Genomic DNA, 25,404 nt, shown 5'->3' with positions numbered 1-25,404 from the left:
CACTGCAGCGCGTGCAGGGGACACACCAGGCTGTGCAGCAAGATGCCAGGCAGAAAACTTCCCTGCTCCTGTGGGGTGTGTGGGTGGGTGGGTGTTCTTGGCTCCTGACCCTCCTGAACTCTTGGGGGGCTCCATGGGGGGGACACCAATTAGGGTGACCAGACAGCAAATGTGAAAAATTGGGACGGGTGGGGGGGTAATAGGAGCCTATATAAGAAAAAGACCCAAAAAATCAGGGCTGTCCCTATAAAATCGGGACATCTGATCACCCAACCACCAATATCCAGGAGGCAGCAGGACCGGATTTGGGCCAGTTGGTTTGGGCTAGTGAGTAGAGGACCATGGATGGAAGGTAGGGCTGGGAGTCAGGACTCCTAGGTTCTACCCTGTCTCTGGGAGAGGAGTGAGGTCTACTGGTTAGAGCAGGAGGTGCTGGGGGCCAGGACTCCTGGTTTCTCACCTGGCTCTCAGAGGCTAATGGGTTAGAGCAGGGATGCCAGAAGCCAGGACTCCTGGGTTCTGTTCCTAGCTTGGTGAGGGAGTGGGGTCTAGTGGTTAGAGCAATAGGTGTGGGACTTAGGACTCCTGGGATCTATCCCCCAGTCTGCCATGGACCTACAGTGCCACCTCCCCTTTCTGTACCTTTGTTTACCCTCCCGGCTTTTGTCTGCCCCAGGTAATTATACTATGAATTCTCCAGGGTGCGGCGCTCTCCCACGGGGCTCAGCACAACTGGACCTTGGGGCATTGTTGCAACAGAAATAATAGTTTTTGCACAGCCAATGTTTTGTTGTGAAATCATCTGGGCTACACACATACAGCACATGTGCCTCGTCCACCACACAGAGGACCTGGAAAGTGAAGTTACCTAACAGTACAGCTCTAGCTCGCATCTTCCCACAATGAGGTATTACAACCTTAACTCTGCCCCCAAAAACTTAACTCTCCCCCTCAACCTTAACTCTGTCCCCTCAACCTTATGTCTACTCCCTCAGATTTAACTACTTTGCTGCAAAGGTAACACTTTCCCCTTAACCTTAACTCCACCCCTTAAACCTTAATGCTGCCCACTCAATCTTCCCTTTGCACACCCTTAACTCTGCCCCCCATATCATGGGGTGGTAGACGGGCATGTACCAAGTGGGGTCCATAGCAGGGGAGAGGGTAGTGGGAGGACATACCAAGTGGAGTCCATGGCAGAGGGAGCAATGGGGGATGTACCAAATGGAATCCATAGTGGAGGGGCGCTGGGGGGAGTATCAAGTGGGGTCCATAGAGGGGAAGGGTAATGGAGGATATACCAAATGAGGTTCATGGCAGAGGGGGCCAGTGAGGAATATACCAAATGGTGAGTCTTATTGTCCTACGCTAATACCGTGGGTGCCTCATTTTCCCTTTGTGGTGGGAATTGGGTGCATGACTTTTGATGAGGCCCTCGGGGAAGGTGAGGCTGCCCAGCTGCCTGCACATAAGGTATGTCTGATGCCTTTAGTAACCTGAGACCCAGGTGGGGGAGGCGACCAGGTAACACTGCCTGGGATGCAGGACAAAGACCAGAGGAGGAGAATGGGCATGTTGGAGGCCAGGCAGCGGGGTCCAGGGCAGTTTGCTGTGGGGGACTGGAAGAGGGGGAGTCCAGGGCATCTGGCCCAGGTTCCCCCAAGATGGACTTGGCTGAAAGTCACTGATTTCTGTGCTAACAAGCTCTGTTCTACACTATGTACCTGTTGACTAATAAACCTTCTGTGTTACATGCTGGCTGAGAGTCACGGCTGGCCGCGGAGTTGGGGTGAAGGGCCCTTTGGGTTTCCCAGGGGTCCCGCCCAGGTGGACTGGCTGTGGAAAGCGCACGGTGGGAACAGGGATGCTGAATGCTCCGACAGTGTGCTCAGAGAGAGGATCGACCCGTCCTTCTTGGGGACCAACACCACGGGAAAGGCTCAAGGGCTGGAGAACAGCTGAATCTCCCCTAAAGCCAGCATGTCCTTGACCTCTCTCTCCAGGACTTAGGCAGTTTTCCCTGTGACTCTGAATGGGGAACACCTGATAGGAGGGTTGGCTCCTGTCTCCACCCAGTGGACAACCAGGTTAACGAGCCCAGGCCGGTTGGAAAACAGCTGCCGGTCCGAACTAGCACCTCTTTGATCTTTTCCTGCTGGGCAGGGTTAGCTGTGCAGAGAGGGGGATTGATTCCAGTGAGGGGCTGACTCCTGTCTCAGGGAATAGATCTGCCAAGGGATCATCTCTCTGCTCCTCCCCCTGGCCACACACAACCAGCATCAGCATCTCCCTTTCACACTACAGCTCCATCATGTTGACATGGTGCACTCGGTGGCTATGAGCCCAGTTAGACAGTTTCTCCACATAGTTCACCTCATTTACCTGCCTGATGACCTTGCAGCTTGTTCCTCCTCATGGGGATCAGAAGCATCACCGTTCTCCGATGGCATAGGAGCAGGCCTGTGCTGAGTGGTTATACCAGACCTTCTGCTTCCCTTGGGCCCTAGCTAGATTTCCCCTGGCCAACCCCATGAGCTCAGCTAGCTTTTCCTGGAAAGTCAGTATGTATTCCACCATGAATCTCCATCAGGAGAGGCCTTCCCCTCCCATTCATCCCTCACCAAGTCATGGGGCCCCCTCACTCTCCTCCCGTACAGCAACTTGAATGGGGAGAACGCTGTGGATTCCTGGGGCACTTCCCGGTATGAGAACAGCAGGTGGGGTAAATACTTGTCCCAGTCCTGTGGATGCTGGTTCATAAAGGTTTTCAGCATCATCTTTAGAGTCCCGTTGAGCCTCTCCACCAGCCTGTTGGACTGAGGGTGATACTTCGAGGTCCAGTTGTGACGTTATTGATATAAACTGAGACCATATAAGAACATGGGTTGCAACCAAGGTTCTGTAGTGGCACCAAATCCTATGTACAGGGGGTCATATAAGGTGTCTAAGACCAGGTTACGGGTTACTGGTTATGATTATGCTGTCTGTATGTCTGTATCATTTTTGTTATTGTCTGTCATTTTGTGGTTGAAGTTTCGAATTTGGCTTGTATGCTGTCTGTATTTCAAATTGTGATGCAGTTCGGGAAACAACCCAGACAAGTTGTGTCAGCTCAGGCTTAGCCTTGCTTACTTTGATGGCCCATTAAGGACCTTTTACACAATTGACCAATTGAGAGGAGGCAGATTATGCCTTGTGATCTTAGGCATGATGTGCCGAAGAACATGGCCATGTGATGCAGACTCATTTTGCTGTAACTTTCCACAGCGGAACAAGGAGTTTCTTTACACCTGAAAAGTTATATAAGGCGAAGGCCTCATCTCCATCTGGTCTCGTTCCGCTTCTTTACCTCTGGAGGACTTTGCTCCAACTGCAGCTCTCCACAAGGACCTGAATGACCCATCCCGCGGGGATGTTCTCCAGAGACTTGATTGAACCTGACAAGTTCATTCACACTGCTACAAGCCTGAACCAAGAACTTTGCATTACTATGTAATTTATTCCATTACCCCAATTCTAGCTCTATCTCTATCTTTTCTTTTTTGACTAACCTTTAGATTTTAGCTTCCTAAGAGATTTGCAACAGCGTATTGTGGTAAGATCCTGCATGCTAATCCTGCTGGTCTGGGTTTAGATCCTTGGGATCGGAGAGAACCTCTTTCTTTTTACTGTAAGTGGTTGTTGTTTCATAACCATTCCTCCCAGGACGCTGTGCACTGTGGTGTACTGGGCGACTGGAGTGTCTAGGGAAATTGCTTGTGTGACTTGAGGGAAGTCATTTTTGTCTGGCTGGTTTGGTTTGCCTTAGAGGTGGATAAACCCCAGCCTAGGGCTGTGACTACCCTGTTTAAGCAATTGGTCCTGAATTGGCACTCTCAGTTGGGTCCCGCCAGAACCACATCGTCACACCAGGTGTGCTGGACACCACGCTGAAGCAGGTTTGACATTAAGTTGGACCCCTGGTCTGTAAGGACCTCCTTGGGGAACCTCATTCTGCTGAAGATGGTCAGCAGCGCATCTGCCAGTGTCTGCCTCGATAGAGGACAGAGCTACTGCCTCAGGGTAGTGAGTAGCGAAATCTACCCCCACCAGAATGTATTTCTTCCCTGTCCTGGTTGCCTTGCTGAAGGGTCTCACTATGTCCACGGCCACCTTCTGAGAAGGCTCCTCTATGACAGGCAGGGGCCTGAAGGCTGCTTTACCCTTATCCTGGACCTTTCTCACCCTCGCAGGAGTCGCAGGCTCTGCAGTACTGCTGGACAACGTCAAAGACTCCAGCTCAGTAAAAGTTCTGTAGCAGCCTCTGCCTGGTGCGCTGGATTCCCTAGTGTCTCAAGAGTGGGACATCGTGGGCCAGGTACAATAGCCTGCGGTGGTACTTCTGGGGCACCACCAGCTGTCTCCTGATCCCCCACAGTTCCACTTCCCTGGGGGAGCCCATTCCCAGTACAGGAATCCCTTCTCCCACAGGAATCTTTCCCGGCAGCCTTCCCCCAGGGGGTTTGCTGCACTGGGGCCAGCAAGTTCCCTCAGCTTCTCTAAGGAGGGATCCTTCCGCAGCTTAGCCTGGAATTCAGCAGCTGGAGAGGGGAGTGAAACCAGTTTCCTCTTGCTGCCTGCGGTCAGAGCCCTCCAGACTGGATCTCTGGGACTCAGTCTCTTTTGGTGGAGAGCCCCCATCTTGATCTTGGCCACCCTCTGACCAGGTGGCTCTGTCACCAGCAGTGCCCTTTTAGCTGCTTTCTCCTATCCTGGGGCTTCTTCACCTCTGGACAAGGCAGCCCTGGTTGGCAGCTGACCCGCCCTGGCTGCAGTTCCCCACACTCTGCTGGTGTCTCCAATCCCCCTGGTCTCAGCTTTGCCCCTGCTGTCCCAGTGGGGGTAGGCCGCAAGCCTGCTGCTTTGCTCACAGCATCACAGCCAGCGTGAGCCACCTGCCCCATGTGAGGGGGGTGGGAAGTATCTCTCTGCCCCACGCAGCTCCAGGGCTCTGGTTACAGACAGGCAGGTATCCTCCTCCCTGCCAGCCAGATCATCTGCATTTTCACTGACCACTTCAGTCTCAGAGGATTGTTTCCCTGGATTCAAATTTGAATCCTTGGCCATTACAGGAGCAGGGACTGTCACAAATAGACACAGTCACCCCCCACAACAGAACATCACAGCTGATACCTTGGAGAACCCCAACTACCAGCCAGCCAGACCCCTCCTGTGTCTGCACAGGGATATGGGCCATAGGCAGGGTGAGGGGCTTCATCCCAGGGACCTTCACCCAGATCCCACAGCCCCTCAGCATCTGCAGCTGCACCACCCGGGACCTGACAACCATTCTCTCTGTCCCAGGGTCTCGCTACCCCAGGATTGTCTCCCTAGTGACCACCACCTTCCGCTCCCACTGGGAGTCTGAGGGACCTGAGCCCAGGAGAGTCCATGCAGAGATATATGCTGGGGTCAGGTGTAAGAGCCAGTCTGCCCTCCACCCATCTGGCTAAATAGCTCTATGGCCTTGGGACCCAGGAAGGGACTGGACACCAGAGCCTTTCCTCAGGGCCAGCCTGGTTCCAATTGCCAACCTCCCAAAGGCTGCGAGACAGACATCTATATCTCCCCCATCCTTAACCTGGGGCAGCAGTTTAGTGTCGAGGTTCCCTGCAGAATTGGCACCCTGGGGTCCATCTCCACTAACCCCTGGATGGGTCCCTCTGCCTCTCAGCTCAGCCATCGCCAGTTCCTGCTGCCACTGTCTCACCTGCTGTTCTGCTTTGTGCCTGTCCTGTCTCTCGTAGTCCTCTGACTCCTTCAATCTCAGCTCCAATTCCATCCGTCTCAGATCCACCGATGGGGAAACGGTGGAGACTCCCTGCCGGTCAGGGACATGGGCCTCCAGGACACCCAGCTGCTCCCAGCATCCCTCACAGCCCCGCATGGGTCAGGACCCGGTGTGGGCCCTGGGGCTGTCTGACTGCTCCCAGCCTCTCTCGCGGCCGCAGCTGGGCCAGGACCTGGCTCCTTAGAACGAGTATCCTCTTCCAACTGAGCAATTAGCTGCGCCTTGGTGAGCTTTCCAATGCCCAGCCCTCTCTTTGCACAGCTCTACAAGGTCCTTATTAAGGAGATGCTTATAGGCCATCTCCACGCTGTTCCCAAGTGGTGACAGACTCACAGCTCGCCATGATCCCTGGGAGGAACCCCTTCAGGGCGACAGCCCTTCTCCAGGGGTTAAGCCATTGGCTCTACCACCTCCTGGAACCTCACCTATCTGAGCCTTCAGCATGTCCACCTCTCGCTAATCCCCCTTCGTTTTACTTCTCCCCAGTCACTTAATACAGGATGCTCCATCCCGCTCTGCCACCAGTTGTTTCAGAGTCACAGGACCAATGCTCTGGAACTGCTCCATATGAAGTCAGTCAGCACTCTGGTTACTCGAGGGGGTCGAGAATTTTGCCCTGGCGTATATTCATGATATCTGTGTTTTTAGGCAGACATGGGAGGACCTTGTGTCCCAGGTTAAACAAATGCTGGATTGGCTTCAGGATGCAGCACTGACTAAGAAAGCTGGGAAGTGCAAGGTGGGAATGTTATGTTGCATGCAAGTCTTACTGTCCTGTATAAATACTGTGTGTGCCTCAGTTTCCCTGTGTGTTGCACCAATGCCTAGGTGGTGGGACTTGGGTGTGGGACTTTTGCTGAGGCCCTCAGGGGAAGGGGCATGTACCACATGGGGTCCATAGCAGAGGGAGGCAATGGGGGATGTAGCATATGGGGTCAATAGCAGGGGGGAATAGTGGGACACGTACCAAGTGAGGGCTATAGAGTGGGAGGGTAGTGAGGGGACATACCAAGTGGGGTCCATGGCAGAGGGAGGCTGTGGGAGCACGTACCAAGTGGGAGCCATAGTTGAGAGAGGCAATCAAGGACGTACCGTATGTGTTCAATAATGGAGGGTGGGGAGGCACCTTCTGTGCCTAGTTGAGGAGGCAGGAGTTGCTGGGCAGAGGCTCATGGGAAGGATTCTAGTGGGGTGGGGGCATGTCGAGGCCAGAACTTTTGCGTCACAGCCCCAAGCAGCCCCAGACCAGCAGGGCTCTATTATAGGCAGCGGCGTAGCCAGGTTTTAAGTGTAGGGGGAGCAAACCTAAAAAAGGCGCCCTCCCTTGGCTCCTCCTCTGGCCATGCCCCCTGACTTTTCCCGTTCCCCCCCAGATTAACCCCAGGGCCGGCTCAGGACTCCTGCGGGCTTCCCGGGGGTGCGGATACCCCCCCATCCCGAGAAAATCTCTCCTGGCCAGCGTGCTTTGCAGGTGTCCCCTGCCAGACTGTGACACCCGGCCCCACCCATGGGGCCCTGTCCCCCCCAGTCCAGGCTCCTGCACCGCGCCAGGGCCCCCTGTCCAGACAGCACAGCCTGCGCCCCTGCCCTGCGGGCCCAGCCCCAGAGCCCCTTGCCCGGACCCCCTAGTGCAAGGCACTGGACCCCTGCCGCTCACCTTCCGTCCTGCACCGCTGCCTGTCCCTGACCTGCTCCCGGTGCTCGGTGCGCTGCACATGGGGCGCCAGGTGGCCTTAAAGGCACAGGGGCCCTTTCGCCTCCCCCTGCCGCATTAGCAAGGGGCAGGGAGCGCTTGGCCGCCGAGCCCTGAGCCGCCGCCGCCGCAGAAGGTGGCTGCAGCAATGTTGGGGTCGTGCTGAGAGTGGGGCGTGATGGCTGAGGAGCTGGCCCCCTCGCTTCTCTGGGTGCACCTGCCACCCCCCCATGGCTTTTCCGGCCGTGCTGCCACCAGTGCTGGCCCAGCAGGCGCCACTTTTTGAAAAAGTACTGAGGGGAAGCGGCTGCTTCCCCTGAACCCCGCTAGCTACGCCATTGATTACAGGTAAGGTTGCTCATGGGCGTTATCACTGATAAATATCGCTGGCAGAGGTGTCAGGGTCATCCGGTTCAGAGCATTTTTAAACAAGTCACTTCACCCTTTGGGGGTGGAGGATAGCTCAGTGGTTTGCATATTGGCCTGCTAACCCCAGAGTTGTGAGTTCAGTCCTTGAGGGGATCATTGAGGGATCTGGGGCAGAAATCTGTCTGGGGCTTGGTCCTGCTTTGAGCAGGAGGTTGGACTAGATACCTCCTGAGGTCTCTTCCAACCCTGCTATTCTATGAAACCCAGCAAGAAACACCACCTGCCGGGGGACAAGGGAGGGTCCAACACACACAATGGATACCAGACCCCAGTGGTTGGGCACGTGACATTCCCTGCCTGACCCAACCAAGAGCTCAGCCTGTTGGAAAATGAAAGGCCAAGACCCAGTGCAGCCAGGCAGGCTACACAAAGGGGCTGGAGCATAGCCCTGCGTGAGATTTCACCCCCAAAGCCCTCCAACTTACAGGGGCCAGGCCCCCACTTTAAGCAACCTTTTGAAGGTAGCCCTCTGACTGTGGGGATGGAGCCAGATCAGAGCCAGCGCCCCTAGAGGGGAAAGGCCCCTGGTCCCATTCCCCACCCCTGTGAGCCAGCCAGCCAGCCAGCCCCCCTCCCTAGGGCTGGATCAAAGCCAGCACCCCCTAGAGGGGAAAGGCCCCTGGTCCCATTCCCCACCCCTGTGAGCCAGCCAGCCAGCCAGCCCCCCTCCCTAGGGCTGGATCAAAGCCAGCACCCCCTAGAGGGGAAAGGCCCCTGGTCCCATTCCCCACCCCTGTGAGCCAGCCAGCCAGCCAGCCCCCCTCCCTAGGGCTGGATCAAAGCCAGCACCCCCTAGAGGGGAAAGGCCCCAGTTCTCATTCCCCACCCCCTTGAGCCAGCCAGGCCCTGCCTGGGGCCAGGGACTATAAACGCTGCTCTATTCAAGTGGGCTTTGTAGAGCAGCCAGGGCAGGAAAGGTGAGTTCCAGATGATTTATTGCATCTCTGTCACTCCAGGCTGGGGTCAGTAATTATCCCCTTTGCCCCACCTGGCCCCAGTCCCAGACCCCAGAGCCATCACTTTCCCGCAATGGTCTCCTGGATCCAGGCGAGGTATTTGCAGATGCTGGTGTAGACCCCAGGCTTGTTGGCCTGGGCGCAGGGTTGATCTCCCCAGGAAACCACGCCCTGCAGCTGACTGTTACAGACCAGGGGGCCGCCGGAGTCGCCCTGCGGAGATGTCACAGAAAAGTCACAGGTCAGCCATGGCATGTGGGGCTATGGAGATGCAGCCAGGCCACACCACAGAGATACAGCCGCACCACACCATGCTATGGAGATTCATAGATTCATAGGGCTTGGCTACATTGGCACTTTACAGCGCTGCAACTTTCACGCTCAGGGGTGTGAAAAAACACCCCCCTGAGCACTGCAAGATGCAGCACTGTAAAGTGTCAGTGTAATCAGGGCGGCATCGCTGGGAGCGCGGCTCCCAGCGCTGCACTCTACGCCCGTAAGGGATGTGGTTTACAAGCAGCGCTGGGAGAGCTCTCTCCCAGCGCTGCGGCTCTGACTACATTCACACTTCAAAGCGCTGCCGCGGCAGCGCTCCCACGCGTTCCGGGTGCAGTCTTTGAATTATTTAATGTAGCCAAGCCCATAGACTCTAGGACTGAAGGCGACCTCGAGAGTCATCGAGTCAAGTCTCTGCCCTCAATGGCGGACCAAATACTGTCTAGACCATCCCTTTGATAGACATTTTCTGTTCATAACCTGCTCTTAAAATATCTTTCAGATGAGATTCCAAACTCCTAGCAATTTACTACCTACAGTTGGACTTTTTCCTAAATGTCAAACCTAAATCTCCTTGCTGCAAGTTTAGCCCATTTGCTTCCTTTGTTCTATCGTTAGAGGCTAAGGTGAACAAGTTTCTCCCTCCTCCTGATGACCCTTTTGATACTGAAACCGCTATCATGTCCCCTTTCAGTCTTCTCTTTTCAAACTAAATATAACCCACTTCTTTCAGCCTTTCTTCATAGGTCATGTTCTCAAGACCTTTAATCATTCTTGTTGCTCTTCTCTGGACCCTCTCCAATATCTCGACATCTTTCTTGAAATGCGGTGCCCAGAACTGGACACAATACTCCAGTTGAGGCCTAACCAGCCCAGAGTAGAGCGGAAGAATGACTTCTCATGTCTTGTTTACAACACACCTGTTAATGCTGGTGTAGACCCCAGGCTTGTTGGGCTGGGCGCAGGGGTGATGTGGAGAAAGATGTGATGAAATTGGAGAGTGTCCAGAGAAGAGCAACAAGATGGAGCCATGCAGAGCCATGGAGACCCAGCCACACCACGCTATGGAGATATAGCCACGCAGAGTCACAGAGACTCAGCCAGGCCACGCAGAGCCACAGAGACCCAACCACACAACGCTATGGAGATACAGCCACCCCACACAGAGCCACAGAGACTCAGCCACACCATGTTATGGAGATGTAGCCACGCAGAGCCACGGAGACCCAGCCACACCATGTTATGGAGATGTAGCCACGCAGAGCCACGGAGACCCAGCCACACCATGTTATGGAGATGTAGCCATGCAGAGCCACGGAGACCCAGCCATGCCAAAGAGAGCCAGGAGATGCAGCCAAAGCGGCACCATGGAAAGGCAGCCATGCCCATGGGGCCACAGAGCAGCAGCCGCCCCACGCAGAGCCACGGTCATGCCACACAGAGCCACGGAGATGCAGCCACACCGTGCTATAAAGACAGCCCCACCGTGCCACACAGAGCCACAGTACACCACGGAGCCACTGCCATGCCAGTGTCCCCAACCCTCGTTCCCCATCTGCCCCTGCCCATGGGATGGCCCTAGGAGAAGCCCCCCTCACCTGGCAGGAGTCTTTGCCCCCCTCCAGCACCCCAGCACAGAGCATGTTCTCAGTCACTTTCTCGGGGTATGCATCCTGGCAGATGGTGTTGGAGACAATATTGATGTTCACACACTGGGGGACATCAGGGTATGTCTCTGGAAGGGAAGGGGTGACAGTTTCCCATGAGGGCTGGCCAAGGCTGTGAGGGAGGGAGGGTAGCATGCCCCTCCATCCCTACCCACGGCCCCCTGGTATCCCAGCCCTGCCACCCCCAGCTCTGCTAATGCCCCTCACTCCCAACCCACAGCCCCTGCTAGCCCACCTTGGGGTTCCCCCACCCATCTTTGCCGGTGCCCCTAATTCCTGACCCACAGCCCCTGCTATCCCACACCAGGACTAGGGTCTGCTACCGGCGGGGCTGGTGATGGTGCCCCATCCCATCACGGTGCAGTTGGTCCCTTGTAGGGGGCAGCTGTCGGTCAGTGCCAGGGGCTGCACGTAGTTGGTGTAGCTGGCCGGGGGTGACAGGCGGAGCAGCATGATGTCATTCTCGTAGTCCCGGCTGTCGGTGCTGAGGGCGCGGAACTCGGGGTGGGGGATGATTTCCTGAGCGGCGGAGAACTGCTCGTGCCCTGAGCTCGTTCCACGGCTGTGCTCCCCCAGGCGCACCTGGATGTGACTAAGGACAGAGAACAGAGAGTCCCGGGCTGCTGGCCAGGCCCAGCCCCTGCAACTCCCAGGCCCCAGAGTCCTCCCCAGCCCCTGCCAACCCCACATCTCCCAGCCCCCCAACAGCCAGGCCCCAGAGTCCTCCCCAGCCCCCACAGCCCCGCAGCCTTCAGAGTCCTCCCCAGCCCCCACATCACCCAGCCCCCACAGCCCCGCAGCCCCCAGAGTCCTATCCAGCCCCCTCAACCCCAGGCCCCAGAGTCCTACCCATCCTCCACAACACCCAGCTCCCCCAGACTACCCAGGCCCCACAGCTCCCCCAGGCCCTAGGGTGACCAGGTGTCCAGTTTTCGACTGGAACAGCCAGTGGAAAAGGGACCCCCTGGTGGCTCCAGTCAACACTGTGGACTGGGCCATTAAAAGTCTGGTCAGCGGTGCTGTGGGGCTAAAGCAGGCTAGTTCCTGCCTGTCCCGGCTCCGCGCTGCCCCCCGGAAGCTGCCAGCAGGTCCGGCTCCAAGGCAGAGGGACCACGGGGATCCACACGCTACTCTCGCTCCGAGCACCGGCTCCACACTCCCATTGGTTGCAGTTCCCAGCCAATGGGAGCTGGGAGGGCGGTGCCTGCAGGCGAGAGCCGCCTGCCCCGTCTCCACCTATGAGCTGGACCTGCTGGCAGCTGCTGAGCCCCCCCTCAAACCCAGAGCCCCCTCCTGCACCCCAAACCCCTCATCCGTGGCCCCTCCCCAGAGCCTGCACCCCTAGACAGAGCTCTCACCCCCTCCCGCACCCCAACCCCCTGCCCCAGCCCAGTAAAGTGAGTGAGGGTGGGGGAGAGCAAGCAATATGGGAGGGGGCTTGTAGTGAGCACAGGGCAGGGTGTCAGGGAAGGGGTGGGGCTACGATGTTTGTTTTTGTGCAATTAGAAAGTTGACCACCCTCCCAGGCTCCCCAGCCCCTCCCAGCCCCCCACAACCCCCAGGCCCCTCAGACCCTGCAGCCCCCGGAACCCTCCAGACCCCGCAGCCAACCCCACAGCTCCCCAGACCCTAAAGCTCCCTCAGGTCTTTCAGCTCCCCAAATCCTGCAGTCTCTCTCCAGCCCTGACACAGCCCCCTCCACTGACCCCATTAATCCCCCCTCCCCCCCAACTCCAAAACTTCCCCTCCAGCTCTCGCTCAGCCCTGGTTCCTCACCCAGATCTTAGTCATCCCTGCATGTCTCACAGGGTGAAACACACCCTTGGCTGTTGGGACAGTGACTCCTCCCAGCCCCCCAGTGTGGGTTGGGCAAACAGCCTTGGCTGGCACCCCTGGGCACCAGGCACTTACTCATTGACTGACCTACAAATCAACCAACGGACTGAACGACCCACTGACTGAGCCACCTTCCTCTCTTTTCTCTTACCCACCTACCTCCTTACCAACCAACCTTCTGATTGACCCACCTACCAACCTCCCTCCCTTCCCACCTACCCACCTACCTCCTTACCAACCAACCTTCCAACTGACCCACCTACCAACCTCCCTCCCTACCCACCCACCTCCCTACCAACCAACCTTCCACCTGAACCACCTACCAACCTCCCTCCCTACCCACCTACCCACCTACCTCCTTACCAACCAACCTTCCGACTGACCCACCTACCAACCTCCCTCCCTACCCACCCACCTCCCTACCAACCAACCTTCCACCTGAACCACCTACCAACCTCCCTCCCTACCCACCTACCCACCTACCTCCTTACCAACCAACCTTCTGACTGACCCACCTACCAACCTCCCTCCCTACCTACCCACCTCCCTACCAACCAACCTTCCACCTGAACCACCTACCAACCTCCCTCTCTACCCACCTACCCACCTACCTCCTTACCAACCAACCTTCCGACTGACCCACCTACCAACCTCCCTCCCTACCCGCCCACCTCCCTACCAACCAACCTTCCACCTGAACCACCTACCAACCTCCCTCCCTACCCACCTACCCACCAACCTCCTTACCAACCAAGCTTCCGACTGACCCACCTACCAACCTCCCTCTCTATCCACCCACCTCCCAACCAACCAGCCTTCCGACTGACCCACCTACCAACCTCCCTCTCTACCCACCTCCCTACCTACTCACCAACCTCCCTACCAACCAACCTTCCTACTGACCCACCTACCAACCTCCCTCCCTACCCACCTACCTCCCTACCAACCAACCTTCCACCTGACCCACCTACCAACCTCGCTCCCTACCCACCTACCCACCTACACACCAACCTCCTTACCAACCAACCTTCTGACTGACCCAACTACCAACCTTCCTCCCTACCACCTACCCACCTCCCTACCAACCAACCTTCCGACTGACCCACCTACCAACCTCTATCCCTACCCACCTATCCACCTACCCACCAACCTCCTTACTAACCAACCTTCTGACTGACCCACCTACCAACCTCCCTCCCTACTCACCTACCTACCTACCCCCCCACTTCCCTACCAACCAACCTTCCGCCTGAGCCACCTACCTACCCACCAACCTCCTTACCAACCAACCTTCTGACTGATCTACCTACCAACCTCCCTCCCTACTCACCTACCTACCTACCCACCCACCTCCCTACCAACCAACCTTCCGACTGACCCACCTATCGACCTCCCTCTCTACCCACCTACCTACCCACCAACCTCTTTACCAACCAACCTTCTGACTGACCCACCTACCAACCTCCCTCCGTACCCACATACCTCCCTACCCACCCACCTCCCTACCAAATAACCTTCTGACTGACCCACTTACCAACCTCCCTCCCTCCCTACCTACCCACCCACCTCCCTGCCAACCAACCTTCTGACTGACCCACCTACCAACCTCCCTCTCTACCCACCTCCCTACCTACCCACCAACCTCCTTACCAACCAACCTACCTACCCACCCAGCTACCTCCCTACCAACCTACCTACCGCCTGACCCACCTACCAACCTCCCTCCCTACTCACCTACCTTACTATCCACCTACCTCCTTACCAACCTCCCTCCCTACTCACCTCCCTCCCTACTCACTCACCTACCTCCCTACCCTCTTACCTCCCTACCAACCTACCTTCAGCCTGACCTGCTTACCAACATACCTCCCTACTCTCTTACCTGCTTACCAACCTACCTTCCGCCTGACCCACCTACCAAACTCCCTCCCTACTCACCTACCTACCCACCTCCCTCCCTACTCACCTACCTACCTACCCACCCACCTACCTCCTTACCAACCAGCCTTCCGCCTGACCCATCTACCAACCTCCCTCCCCACTCACTTACCTACCTCCCTACCCTCTTACCTTCGTACTTCCCTACCCACCTACCTTCCAACTGACCCACCTACCAACCTACCTCCCTACCCTCTTACCTGTCTACCTTGCTACCAACCTACCTTCTATCTGTTCTGCACCATGTACCCATGTTCCCACTTACCTTCTATCTATCTATCTATCTATCTATCTATCTATCTATCCCCCACACCCCTTCTATCTATCTATCTATCCCCAGACACCCCCTCTATCTAGCTATCTATCTATCTATCCTCCCACACCCCCTCTATCTATCTATCTATCCCTGTACACACCTCAAAATCTACGTATCATCTCGCCATCCACATACATACTGTGTATAGGGCTGGTAGAGGGATACTGGGTGTCTATGGGGCTGGCTGTGTTTGGGGCTGGTAGAGGGATGCTGGGTGTCTATGGGGCTGGCTGTGTATAGGGCTGGTAGAGGGATGCTGGGTGTCTATGGGGCTGGCTGTGTATGGAGCTGGTAGAGAGATGCTGGGTGTCTATGGGGCTGGCTGTGTATGGGGCTGGTAGAGAGATGCTGGGTGTCTATAAGGCTGGCTGTGTATGGGGCTGGTAGAGGGATGCTGGGTGTCTATGGGGCTGGCTGTGTATGGGCCTGGTAAAGGGATGATGAGTTTCTATGGGGCTGGCTGTGTACAGGGCTGGTAGAGGGATGATGAGTGTCTATGGGGCTGGCTGTGTATGGGGCTGGTAGAGGGATGCTGGGTGTCTATGGGGCTAGCTGTATATGGAGCTGGTAGAGAGATGATGGATGTCTATGGGGCTGGCTGTGTATGGAACTGGTAGAGGGATGCTGGGTGTCTATGGGGCTGGCTGTGTATGGGTCTGGTAGAGGGATGATGAGTGTCTATGGTGCTGGCTGTGTATGGGGCTGGTAGAGGGATGATGAGTGTCTATGGTGCTGGCTGTGTATGGGGCTGGTGGAGGGATGATGAGTGTCTATGGGGCTGGCTGTGTATGGGGCTGGTAGAGGGATGCTGGGTGTCTATAGGGCTGGCTGTGTATGGGGCTGGTAGATGGATGCTGGGTGTCTATGGGGCTGTCTGTGTATGGAGCTGGTAGAGAGATGCTGGGTGTCTATGGGGCTGGCTGTGAATGGGGTTGATACAGAGATGATGGGTGTCTATGGGGCTGGGTAGCCAGCTCTCCTGCGGCCGTTAGGGTGTCACTGTAGCTCCAGGAGCACTGTGCTGGAGTGTGGGTTCAATCCCAGATGGGAAGCTGCATGGAGAATTGATGGGTACATTGGAAAGTCCTGAGCTGAGCCTCTGCGCAAAGCAGCTCCCCCAACCTGCCCACCCAGGCCCCGCTCCCTTGGCCTCGCCTCCTTCCCCCAGCCCCCCACCCCTCTGCCTTGCCCCCCACCTCTGCTGGCAATGGGCGGCAGTGAGAACCCAGGTTGGGTTCAGCAGGGTGCCGGAGCAGTAGTGTTGGTCAAAGTAGTAGAGGAGAACTAGCCAGGGGTGCTCCGACTCTGGGCACTCGGTGCCCCCAATGATCCGATTTTCTCGGGGAGAGGCTGCAGGGAGGGAGGGGCAGAGATCAGTGTGGGGTGGGGATGGCAATGAAGCTACGGCCCATTGACCCCAGCTGGGGTCTGGCCCCATTGACCCCAATGGAGCTACGGCCCATTGACCCCAGCTGGGATCTGGCCCCATTGACCCCAGTGGAGCTGCTGCTGATTGACCCCAGCTGGGGTTTGGCCCCACTGACCCCAATGGAGCTACGGCCCATTGACTCCAGCTGGGATCTGGCCCCATTGACCCCAATGTAGCTATGGCCGATTCACGTTACACAAAAGAGATACTCATATACGAACTCAAAAGCAAGCACATACACACGGTGTGGCACACACAACCACAACACGGACACAGTGCACTTTCCCTCCCCCGGCCCTATCAGATCTACTCACCTCAGTGGGAATACACAGACACACACTCAACCACTCATACAGCAATGACACACACCTACATGTGGACAGATGCAACACCCATACACACGCATACGAACGCACATACAGCACTGCACACTCATTAGCACACACTCAGATGCAGGTCCCCTGCTCCTATGTATGTGCTCATTTAAACTCACACAAACATGCACACCCCAGCAGTACACACACACACACACACACACACACAAAAGATCTGGCACATTCCCCCTATACCTGCTCCTCAGTACGTACACCTATGTAAACAAACAGCCGTGCTTACACACAGACACACGGATTGAAAACACACAGTTACACAAACAGCATTACTCACACATATGCGACACACACTATATAAACGCACCCACCCACCCTTTACAGAGAAAGGACACATGCACCTTGCACAGCTCACCCATGCACACAAAACATGCACACACAGAGCAGCATGACACACCAATATGCACACTCATATGCACACACACACTTGTGCATGCACACACGACACCCCCACAACTCTGCACACACACTCACAATCATATGCACACATACGTGCACACACACTCATACATGTGTACACACATGTACTCACACACACACGTGTACACACATGTACTCACACGTACACACACAAAAACAACAAAGAGTTCGGTGGCACCATAAAGACTAACAGATTTATTTGGGCATAAGCTTTTGTGGGTAAAAAACCCACTTCCTCAGACTCCAGGCATCTGAAGAAGTGGGATTTTTACCCACAAAAGCTTATGCCCAAATAAATCTGTTAGTCTGTAAGGTGCCACCAGACTCCTTATTGTTTTTGTGGATACAGATTAACATGGCTTCCCCCTGCTACTGTACACACACACACACACACACTCACACGCACACATACATCTGTCCACACACGTACTCACACACACTCACACGCACACATACGTGTCCGCACAAGTACTCACACACACTCACACATACATGTGTCCACACACGTACTCACACACACACACACACACACAGCCAGGCCCTCACCGGCCTGCAGCAGCAGGAGCAGCGCGAAGCCGATCCGCTCCATGGCGTTCAGGGCAGCAGATGCTCCGGCTTGGACTTTCCCATGCAGTTCACACCTGGGGCTGGGGCCAGTGGTCAATGATTAATAGGTCATGGGGAAACAGCCGCCTTCCCCGGCTGCCCATGAAGCCCCGGCTTGTTTGGACGCTGCAAAGGTCACGCGGCAGGTGGCAAATTCTCACCCCCCTCCCCACTCCTCCCGCTGGGCACCCCTCGGAGGAAGTGCGCAGCCACTGCTCTGAAACTCACCTGGGCAGCACATGCTCAGTCCATCCTCCCAACCTGCTCCTGAGCCAGCCAGGCCCCCAACCTGGGGCCAGATCAGAGCCAGCGCCCCCTAGAGGGGAAAGACCCCGTGTCCCATTCCCCGCCCTCCTGAGCCAGCCAGGCCCCCACCCTGGGGCCGGATCACAGCCAGCGCCCCCTAGAGGGAAAAGACCCCACGTCCCATTCCCTGCCCTCCTGAGCCAGCCAGTCCCCTGCCCAGAAGCTGGATTGGAGCCGGGGCCCCCCGCCGCTGTGTACTTATGAAGCAGCGCCCGGTTCTCAGAAGTCACGTCACTGTGCAGCTATTCCGGAGCAGCTGGTCCCAGGGCTCCTTTGTCAACATGGCCAAGGTCTTTCACATTCCTCCTGCCTGGCACGGGGAGCCCCGTCCTGGGCACCACAGGAGAGGCAGCCCAGTCCCTCCTCCAGGCCACTCCACAGCGTGGCAGTGGATGGCACAGGATGGGGAGCTGTCTCTGCTGGACTCTGTCATGTGGGCCCCATTCCATGGAGCCATATATTGGGTTGGGGGGAACCAGGACTCCTGGGTTCTCTCCCCAATTCAGGGAGGGGAGTGGGGTCTAGCGGTTGGAGTCATGGGGGCTGGGAGTCAGGACTCCTGGGTTCTATCCCAGATTCCGGCCTTCTGAGTGAGCTTCGGCAAGTCATTTCTGCCACCCCTTCCCTCAGTTTCCCCATCAGTCACATCCCATTCTTTTCTAAAGTGCTCTGAGCTTTGCAGAGGGCCAGCGCTATATAAGCCCTGGGTATTATTACGGTAACGCTACTTCAACGAGCTGGAGTCCCGGCCTTCTGGGTTCTAGACCTCGACAGATTCCACCCAGGGACATGGCGCTCCTAACCTACCGAGGACAGGGGCAGGGACAGAATCTAGGAAATCACACCTAGGAAGCATGGTCCAGTGGTTAGAGCACTTCTCTGCTGCTCAATTTCCAGCTCTGCCCTCGAGGGATAGTGGACAAGTGTCTGAGCCTCCATTGCCTGGCTGTGAAATGGGTGCAGATTGAGATACCGCCATAATGGGAGCTCAGCAGGTACCTCAGAGAGGCAGCCTGCGTCACCAGCAGGGGGGATTGAACCTGCGGCCTCTTGATCGAAGACCATGAATAAAGCTACGATTTACTCACTTTCAGCGACCGCCGTGACCTCAGCCAGCGGCTGTCGGGCGCTCCGGCGGCCCCTGGAGCTCCAAGCCGTTGTAGGCGACAGGGGTACCCTGCAGTTCCCGGCTGCCACAGGCACTGGGGGGACCCCTGGAGCTCCAACACCCAACCCGTGGGGGGGTCCCTGCAGCTACCCAAATACAGGCAGTGTGGGGACCCACAGATCCCCCTTTTGTCACAGATATTTTTCGTAAAATATTTGTCATGGTCGTCCGTGACTTTTTCTTTATTTCCTGTGACTTGGCCACGACTTTTACGAAAAATATCCATGACAAAATCTTAGCTATAACCAGGAGCCTGTATCGACCTTAGCATGTCTCCCAGCTGCCACTAGGAGGAGACAGAGTGCCACGGTGTGTCCCAGACCAGGGCTCTAACCCAGTGACGCCATGCAGAGATGGGGATAGAACCCAGGAGTCCTGCCTCCCAGCCCCCCCCCGCTCTAACCGCTAGACCCCACTCCCTTCCCAGAGCTGGGGCTGGAGACCCAGGAGTCCTGCTGTGATGAAAACCGGCGCTGTCTGTACTATTTTTATGCACTCTCTGGATGACTTTGTGCCTATCCCCTTGGCGTCGTGGCCCGTTGGGGGAGGAAGGGGTAATTGATGGGCTCCCTAGGACATGGGAGATCAGGTCCTTTTGGAGGTGGGGGCTAGTCACCAAGGAGACGTGTATATTGTGACCACGCCCTGTGGCTGGCCTGGAGCAGCCAGATTGGGCTCCTGGGCCTCGGCCTGTGGGGGGATGACATTGCAGTGAGGACATGCGCGATTTAGGCTACAGCAAGGGCCCTGGGACCCCTCCCCCATCCCGAGGGGGTCTCTGATCCTTGATCCTGACTGTCCAGGCTGCAAATTCATAGTCCCCTAGCCCAAGCTTTGCACCCCCCAAGTCTGCCGCTGGGCTGGCATTGCAGCGCAGACATCCCCTAGCCCCTCATGCTACCCCGCCACCTTGGGGCTCCCTGCGATGGGTTGCAGGTGCCTACCACTAGCTCTGGGAGTGCTCGCGGGGGGCACGCTAACGGGACAGAGCTAGAGAAAGAGAGCGGGACATGGCTTAGTGGGGCCCTGGCGCCGGCCAGGTTGAATTCTGCCTTCCCCGTTCCTCTCGCCTGCTAAGGCCCAGGCGTTCAGCTGCTGCAGGCCAGGGGACGAAGTGATTGTTCCCTTGCTGGGAAAAGGCTGCATAGGGGTCGTTGCCAATTCCTACTCGGAGCCTGGCACCCTTGAGGGGTCAGGGCAGGCTTCTGCCCAAGGCTGGCATGGCGAGGAGCCCTGGAGCAAGCGGGGAGGGCTGGGGCCCAAAGGCCCAGTTTGGGAATTGTAGAGGCCATGGGGCCTGCCCCATGGGAGCTGTGTGGGGCCCTGGTAGGCTGAAGGGGCATAGACCACATCCTGTGAATGTGAGATGCCTGTTTCCCAGCCCTTCCTGCTTTAACCACTAGACCCGCCTCTCTGAGCCAAGGCTTGAACCCAGGAGTCCCAGCTCCCAGCCCTCCCTTCTCTAACCACTAGACCCCCCCTCCCAGTGGATAGAACCAGGAGTGCTAGCACCCAACCCCCCTGCTCTAGCCACTAGACCCTCCCCTCTACAAGCCAGGGTTTGAAGCCAAGAGTCCTAGCTCCCAGCCCCCTCTTTCTAACCACTAGAGCCCCCTCCCTTCATCAGGGATAGAACCCAGGCATCCTGGTGCCCAGCCCTCCCTGCTCTAACCACTAGACCTCACTCCCCTCCCAGAGCTTGGGGTGGCCCCCTACGTATTTGGCTCCTAGGCTGGGTATGACTGTGACAGCCCCACCCCCGTCCGGGTAGAGGCCTGTGCATGGGGCGTAAAGGCCTCCCCAGGCAACTCTTATGGGGCAGCACACGACACTCCACAGCTCCACTCATGACTTAGCTGCCAGCAGTCGCCCTGGCTGGTTGAGCCTGTTTGCAACACCTTGACCCCACTTGCCCCACACCGGGGGAGGTGCTGCTCCCTGATTCTTGGAAGCTGTGACCCCGCTTGCAACACGGCCGAGTCGCCGAGCCCAGCTGACTCACCCCAAGAGCCGCCTGTCTCCTGCCATCCACTCCGGGCCTGGCCCCTTCTCGGCCTCACCTCCCCATCCCTCTGCCGCACCCACACAGGCTAGGGCTGGGCACTATTGGCGGGGGCCTCTAGAGCCTGGCACCCAATTTACCAGCACCCCATTGTGCAGAGCGCTGTACATTATTAGGTGCATTACGGTAGCATGCAGGAACCCCAGTCATGGACCGAGACCCCGCCCCCCATTGTGCTCGGCGCTGTATGTTATCATTGCTCTTTATTAGCCATATTACAGTAGCGTCTAGGTGCCCCAGTCATGGACCGGCACCATTTGCGTTCAGTGCTGTACATTATCATTGCTCTTTATTAGATGTATTACGATAGTGTCTAGGAACCCCAGTCATGGCACAGGACCCTGTTGTGCTTGGAGCTGTGCATTATTAGGTATATTATGGTAATGCCTAGGCACCCCAGTCATGGACCAGCACCCCATTGTGCTAGGTACTGCACATTGGTAGGTGTATCACGGCATTGTGGGAGCCCCAGTTATGAACCAAGAGCTCATTGTAGTCAGAGCTATATGCTAGTATTGCTCTTTATTAGGTGTATTATGGTAGTGCCTAGGAGCCCCAGGTCAGAATCCCGTTGTGCCGGGAGCTGTACAAACACAAAATAAAACAACAGTCCCTGCCCTCCAAATTTACAGGCTAAGTTCTTTTTAAAAAATCAGACCGTGTAGCCCCATGCCCAGGAGCCCTGCCCTTGGAGGTGTAGGACTGTGGGCGAATCTTGAATTTCCTCTGTTAAAAAATGATATTCTAGCCCTTGTGACTGGGGAGAAAAGCTCAGAAAAACCTCCTAAGTGTGTTTGGTGCTGCCTGAGTCTGCCCAGAGCCTGAGCCCATCGCTGGGATAGGGGGAAGATGCCTTGAGTGTGACCACACAACGACGCTGCCTGAGTCTGCAGAGAGCCTGAGCCCGTCGCTGGGGGAGAGAGAAGCTACTGTGACAGACTGAGGCCAGTGGGGTACAGGAGTCTGGTAGAGGACAAATATACTGGTCACTGGATGAGTAGTTTTCTGTTCCCTGAGTGACCAGAGCAGGGGCTGCACTAGAGTATTCAGGAACTTGCTAGAACCAATTAAGACAGACAGACTGATTAGAACACCTGCAGTCAATCAAAGCAGGCTAATCAGGGCACCTGGGTTTGAAAAGGAGCTCACTTCAGTTTGTGGTGGGTATGTGAGGAGCTGGGAGCAAGAGCTGTGCTGTGCTGCGCTGCTGGAGGACTAAGGAGTACAAGCATTGTCAGACACCAGGAGGAAGGTCCTGTGGTGAGGATAAAGAAGGTGTTTGGAGGAGGCCACGGGGAAGTAGCCCAGGGAGTTGTAGCTGTCACACAGCTGTTACAAGAGGCACTCCAGACAGCTGCAATCCACAGGGCCCTGGGCTGGAACCCAAAGTAGAGGGCGGGCCTGGGTTCCCCCCAAACCTTCCAATTCCTGATCAGATACAGGAGGAGATGACCCAGACTGTGGGTTCCACCAGAGGGGAAGATCACTGAGGTGAACAAATCTGCCAAAAAGCACAGGACCCACCAAGGTAGAGGAGGAACTTTGTCACAACACCTTGAGCTAAAAAGTAAAGAGAGCTTCTGGTCATCACGATGGGGGACAGGAAGGGCAGCAGGAAAACATGGTGCTCAGAGTCTTGGAAACCAGAAGGTGAATAAACCCAACCCAGGCGTGATGACTTGTTAATAACATCTCATGATTTTTAGAGCCCCTCTTGTGATTTTTGCTTGGCCCATTTTTGAAATTTTCAACCTGCGGACCTGATGACAGTGTAGCGGAGGCGCCTCTCCTCTTTCTGTAGGGGGGTGTTGGAATCAGGGCACCTGGGGTCAACCCCCAGCTCTGTCACAGATGCAAGTCAGCTCCTTGATGCCTCAGTTTCCCCATCTGTTTTAGAAAAAGGGGGAAGAGGCTAATCCAACCCTTCTTCAAAAAGTGGGGAGGTTGTGAGGATGCTCTACAGTAAGGGGTGGGGGGGGGAACTTGAGAGGTGGGCTGTGGGGAGGCAGAATTTTGGTGTCCAAGCCCCTCTCAGGTGGCATTTGTTTGCTTAGACACTGTCGGTGGGGCGGCGGGGGGGAGGGGGTTTGCAGAGATTTCATTGCCATTGACCCTGAGCCACTGATGAGACACACTGCTCAGGGCTGCCTTCCTAGACACGTCCCTGGAAAGTCATAAAGGTTCAGCCCGGACAGCCCTTGGGCAAAAGCTGGATAAGCCACACTACAGCCAACCCAATTACTGACACACTGTTATTAGTGTTACCGCAGGACCCAAAGGAGAACCGGGACCTGTTGTGCCAGGTGCTGCCCAGGCACAGAGCGAGAGACAGGCCCTGCCCCAGCTGAGATCAGGGCCCTGTTGTGCTGGGTGCTGCACAGACACACAGCGAGAGACAGGCCCTGCCCCAGCTGAGATCAGGGCCCTGTTGTGCCAGGCACTGGCCAGACACAGTGAGAGACAGGCCCTGCCCCAGCTGAGATCAGGGCCCTGTTGTGCCAGGCACTGGCCAGACACAGCGAGAGACAGGCCCTGCCCCAGCTGAGATCAGGGCCCTGTTATGCCAGGCACTGCCCAGACACAGCGAGAGACACTCCCTGCCCCAGCTGAGATCAGGGCCCCATTGTGCCGGGCACTGCCCAGACACACAGTGGGAGACAGGCCCTGCCCCGTTGTGCCGGTTGCTGCCCTGCCCCAAAGAGCTCAGAATCTCAATTGCCAAAAGGCAGAAGGAGAAACTGAGGCACGGAAGGGGATGATGACTTGCCTGAGGTGACACAGAGCTAAGAAGAAAACCCAGGTGTCCTGATCAAGAGATGGAGCGTCCCATGTACCCCTCTTCAAGCTGATCCAATGTTAATTCCCCTCGCACTGAAGAATCCTCCTTCTTTCTAATCTGAACTTTTAGACTTCCTCTGCCAACTGTTGGCTTTTGCCCTGCTTGGGTCTTCTCTTCTGGGTTCAAAGCCCTCTGCTCCCCAAAATCTCTCCCCCCAGGAGAAGCTGATATTTACCACTTCTCCTTCTTTAGGAGAATCAAAATTGATTGAGCTCCTTTTACATGTTGTTTCATTTTCTCTCTCTGCAATTATAACGTGCCCTAGCTCTTATCCTCAGTAGTTCTCAAAGCACTTTACAAAGTTATGGGGAAACTGAGGCACAGGGGGAGTGGCTGAGCTGGGACTAGAACCCAGGCCTCGTGCTCTATCCACTAGACCGTACAGCGTCGCAAGCTGGCCTTCAATTACCAAAGGCTGTGTCAAAATCTTGTCTGTCAGGAATGCCCCCAGTGCATTGTGGGGGCTGGGCGTCAACGCACGAGCAAGAGGACTAATGACTAGGTGATTGAAACACTGGAGTGCCAGATTTCCCAGTTTTACCTGGAAGCCGTTTAGCCCTAAGTTCCAAGTTTCCCAGAAGATAAGCAGAGTGTGTGCAATTCTCCGAGCCACCGCCTTGTGGATTTGAGCGATTCATTGGAAGGCCTCGAGCGATTGTTGTGTTGGCATCAGAGCGGGATTGGCCCTAAGCCCAGGTGGGAGGATGACTCACGGCACTGATCACCTTTCAGGGTGGTCGGGATTGCAGGGGGTCGGTGGATGGCTGCGTGTGGGCTTGTGGGGAGTGGAACAGGCTGACTGGAACGGTTTGCTCATTAAAGCAGAAGGAAAGAAGGGGGGATTTGTAGAGATCTCGGGGGTAAATTGGGCAGAGCTACAAGAAACCTGAGCAGACAACACGGGATGCCAGGATCCAGGTGCAAACCAGCTGCCCATGGGCTCCCTGTGTGACGCTATAAAGGAATGGGGTGATTTTTGCTCATAAATATTTATTTATTGCAGCTCACGCGTCCAGGTTGGGAGGCGGAGGGCACCCTGGAGCTCAGTGATGGGAAGGACCCAGGAGTCCTGGGGGAACCAACTGCCCATGAGCTCCCCACGTGATGTTGTGGCTAAGAGGGAGACGCTGGGCTGGAGAAGCTAGGGTTCGGGAGCAGGAGCCAAGAGATGGGGTCCCCTCTGGATATGGCATTGGGGAGATCCTGACTGGAGACTGCACCTAGCTCTGGGGGTGGCCTCATGT

General features: G+C 56.3%; 1 protein-coding gene and 1 long non-coding RNA gene across 2 annotated transcripts in view; both read right to left on the bottom strand.

Annotated features, from left to right (window-relative positions):
- Nucleotides 1-8,939: 8,939 nt before the first annotated feature.
- On the bottom strand, nucleotides 8,940-11,395 carry LOC116819732 (serine protease harobin-like). Its single transcript, XM_032771703.2, has 3 exons — nucleotides 11,175-11,395; nucleotides 10,783-10,919; nucleotides 8,940-9,121 (listed from the first exon to the last, which is right to left on the bottom strand). Exons 1-3 carry the CDS (start codon nucleotides 11,302-11,304, stop codon nucleotides 8,969-8,971), a joined length of 420 nt encoding a protein of 139 aa, XP_032627594.2. The 5' UTR covers nucleotides 11,305-11,395; the 3' UTR covers nucleotides 8,940-8,968.
- Nucleotides 11,396-23,191: 11,796 nt separating this feature from the next.
- Nucleotides 23,192-25,404, bottom strand: part of LOC142047541 (uncharacterized) — a 403,753-nt gene continuing 401,540 nt past the window's right edge. Inside the window, exon 3 of the long non-coding RNA XR_012656860.1 lies at nucleotides 23,192-23,208. This is a non-coding gene — a long non-coding RNA (uncharacterized LOC142047541). The remainder of the gene's footprint in view (nucleotides 23,209-25,404) is intronic.

Source organism: Chelonoidis abingdonii, chromosome 11 (genome assembly GCF_003597395.2).
Source record: "Chelonoidis abingdonii isolate Lonesome George chromosome 11, CheloAbing_2.0, whole genome shotgun sequence".
NCBI lineage: Eukaryota > Metazoa > Chordata > Testudines > Testudinidae > Chelonoidis > Chelonoidis abingdonii.
The sequence above is the reverse complement of the archived record's forward strand: the minus strand, read 5'-3'. Positions and strand labels throughout refer to the sequence as shown.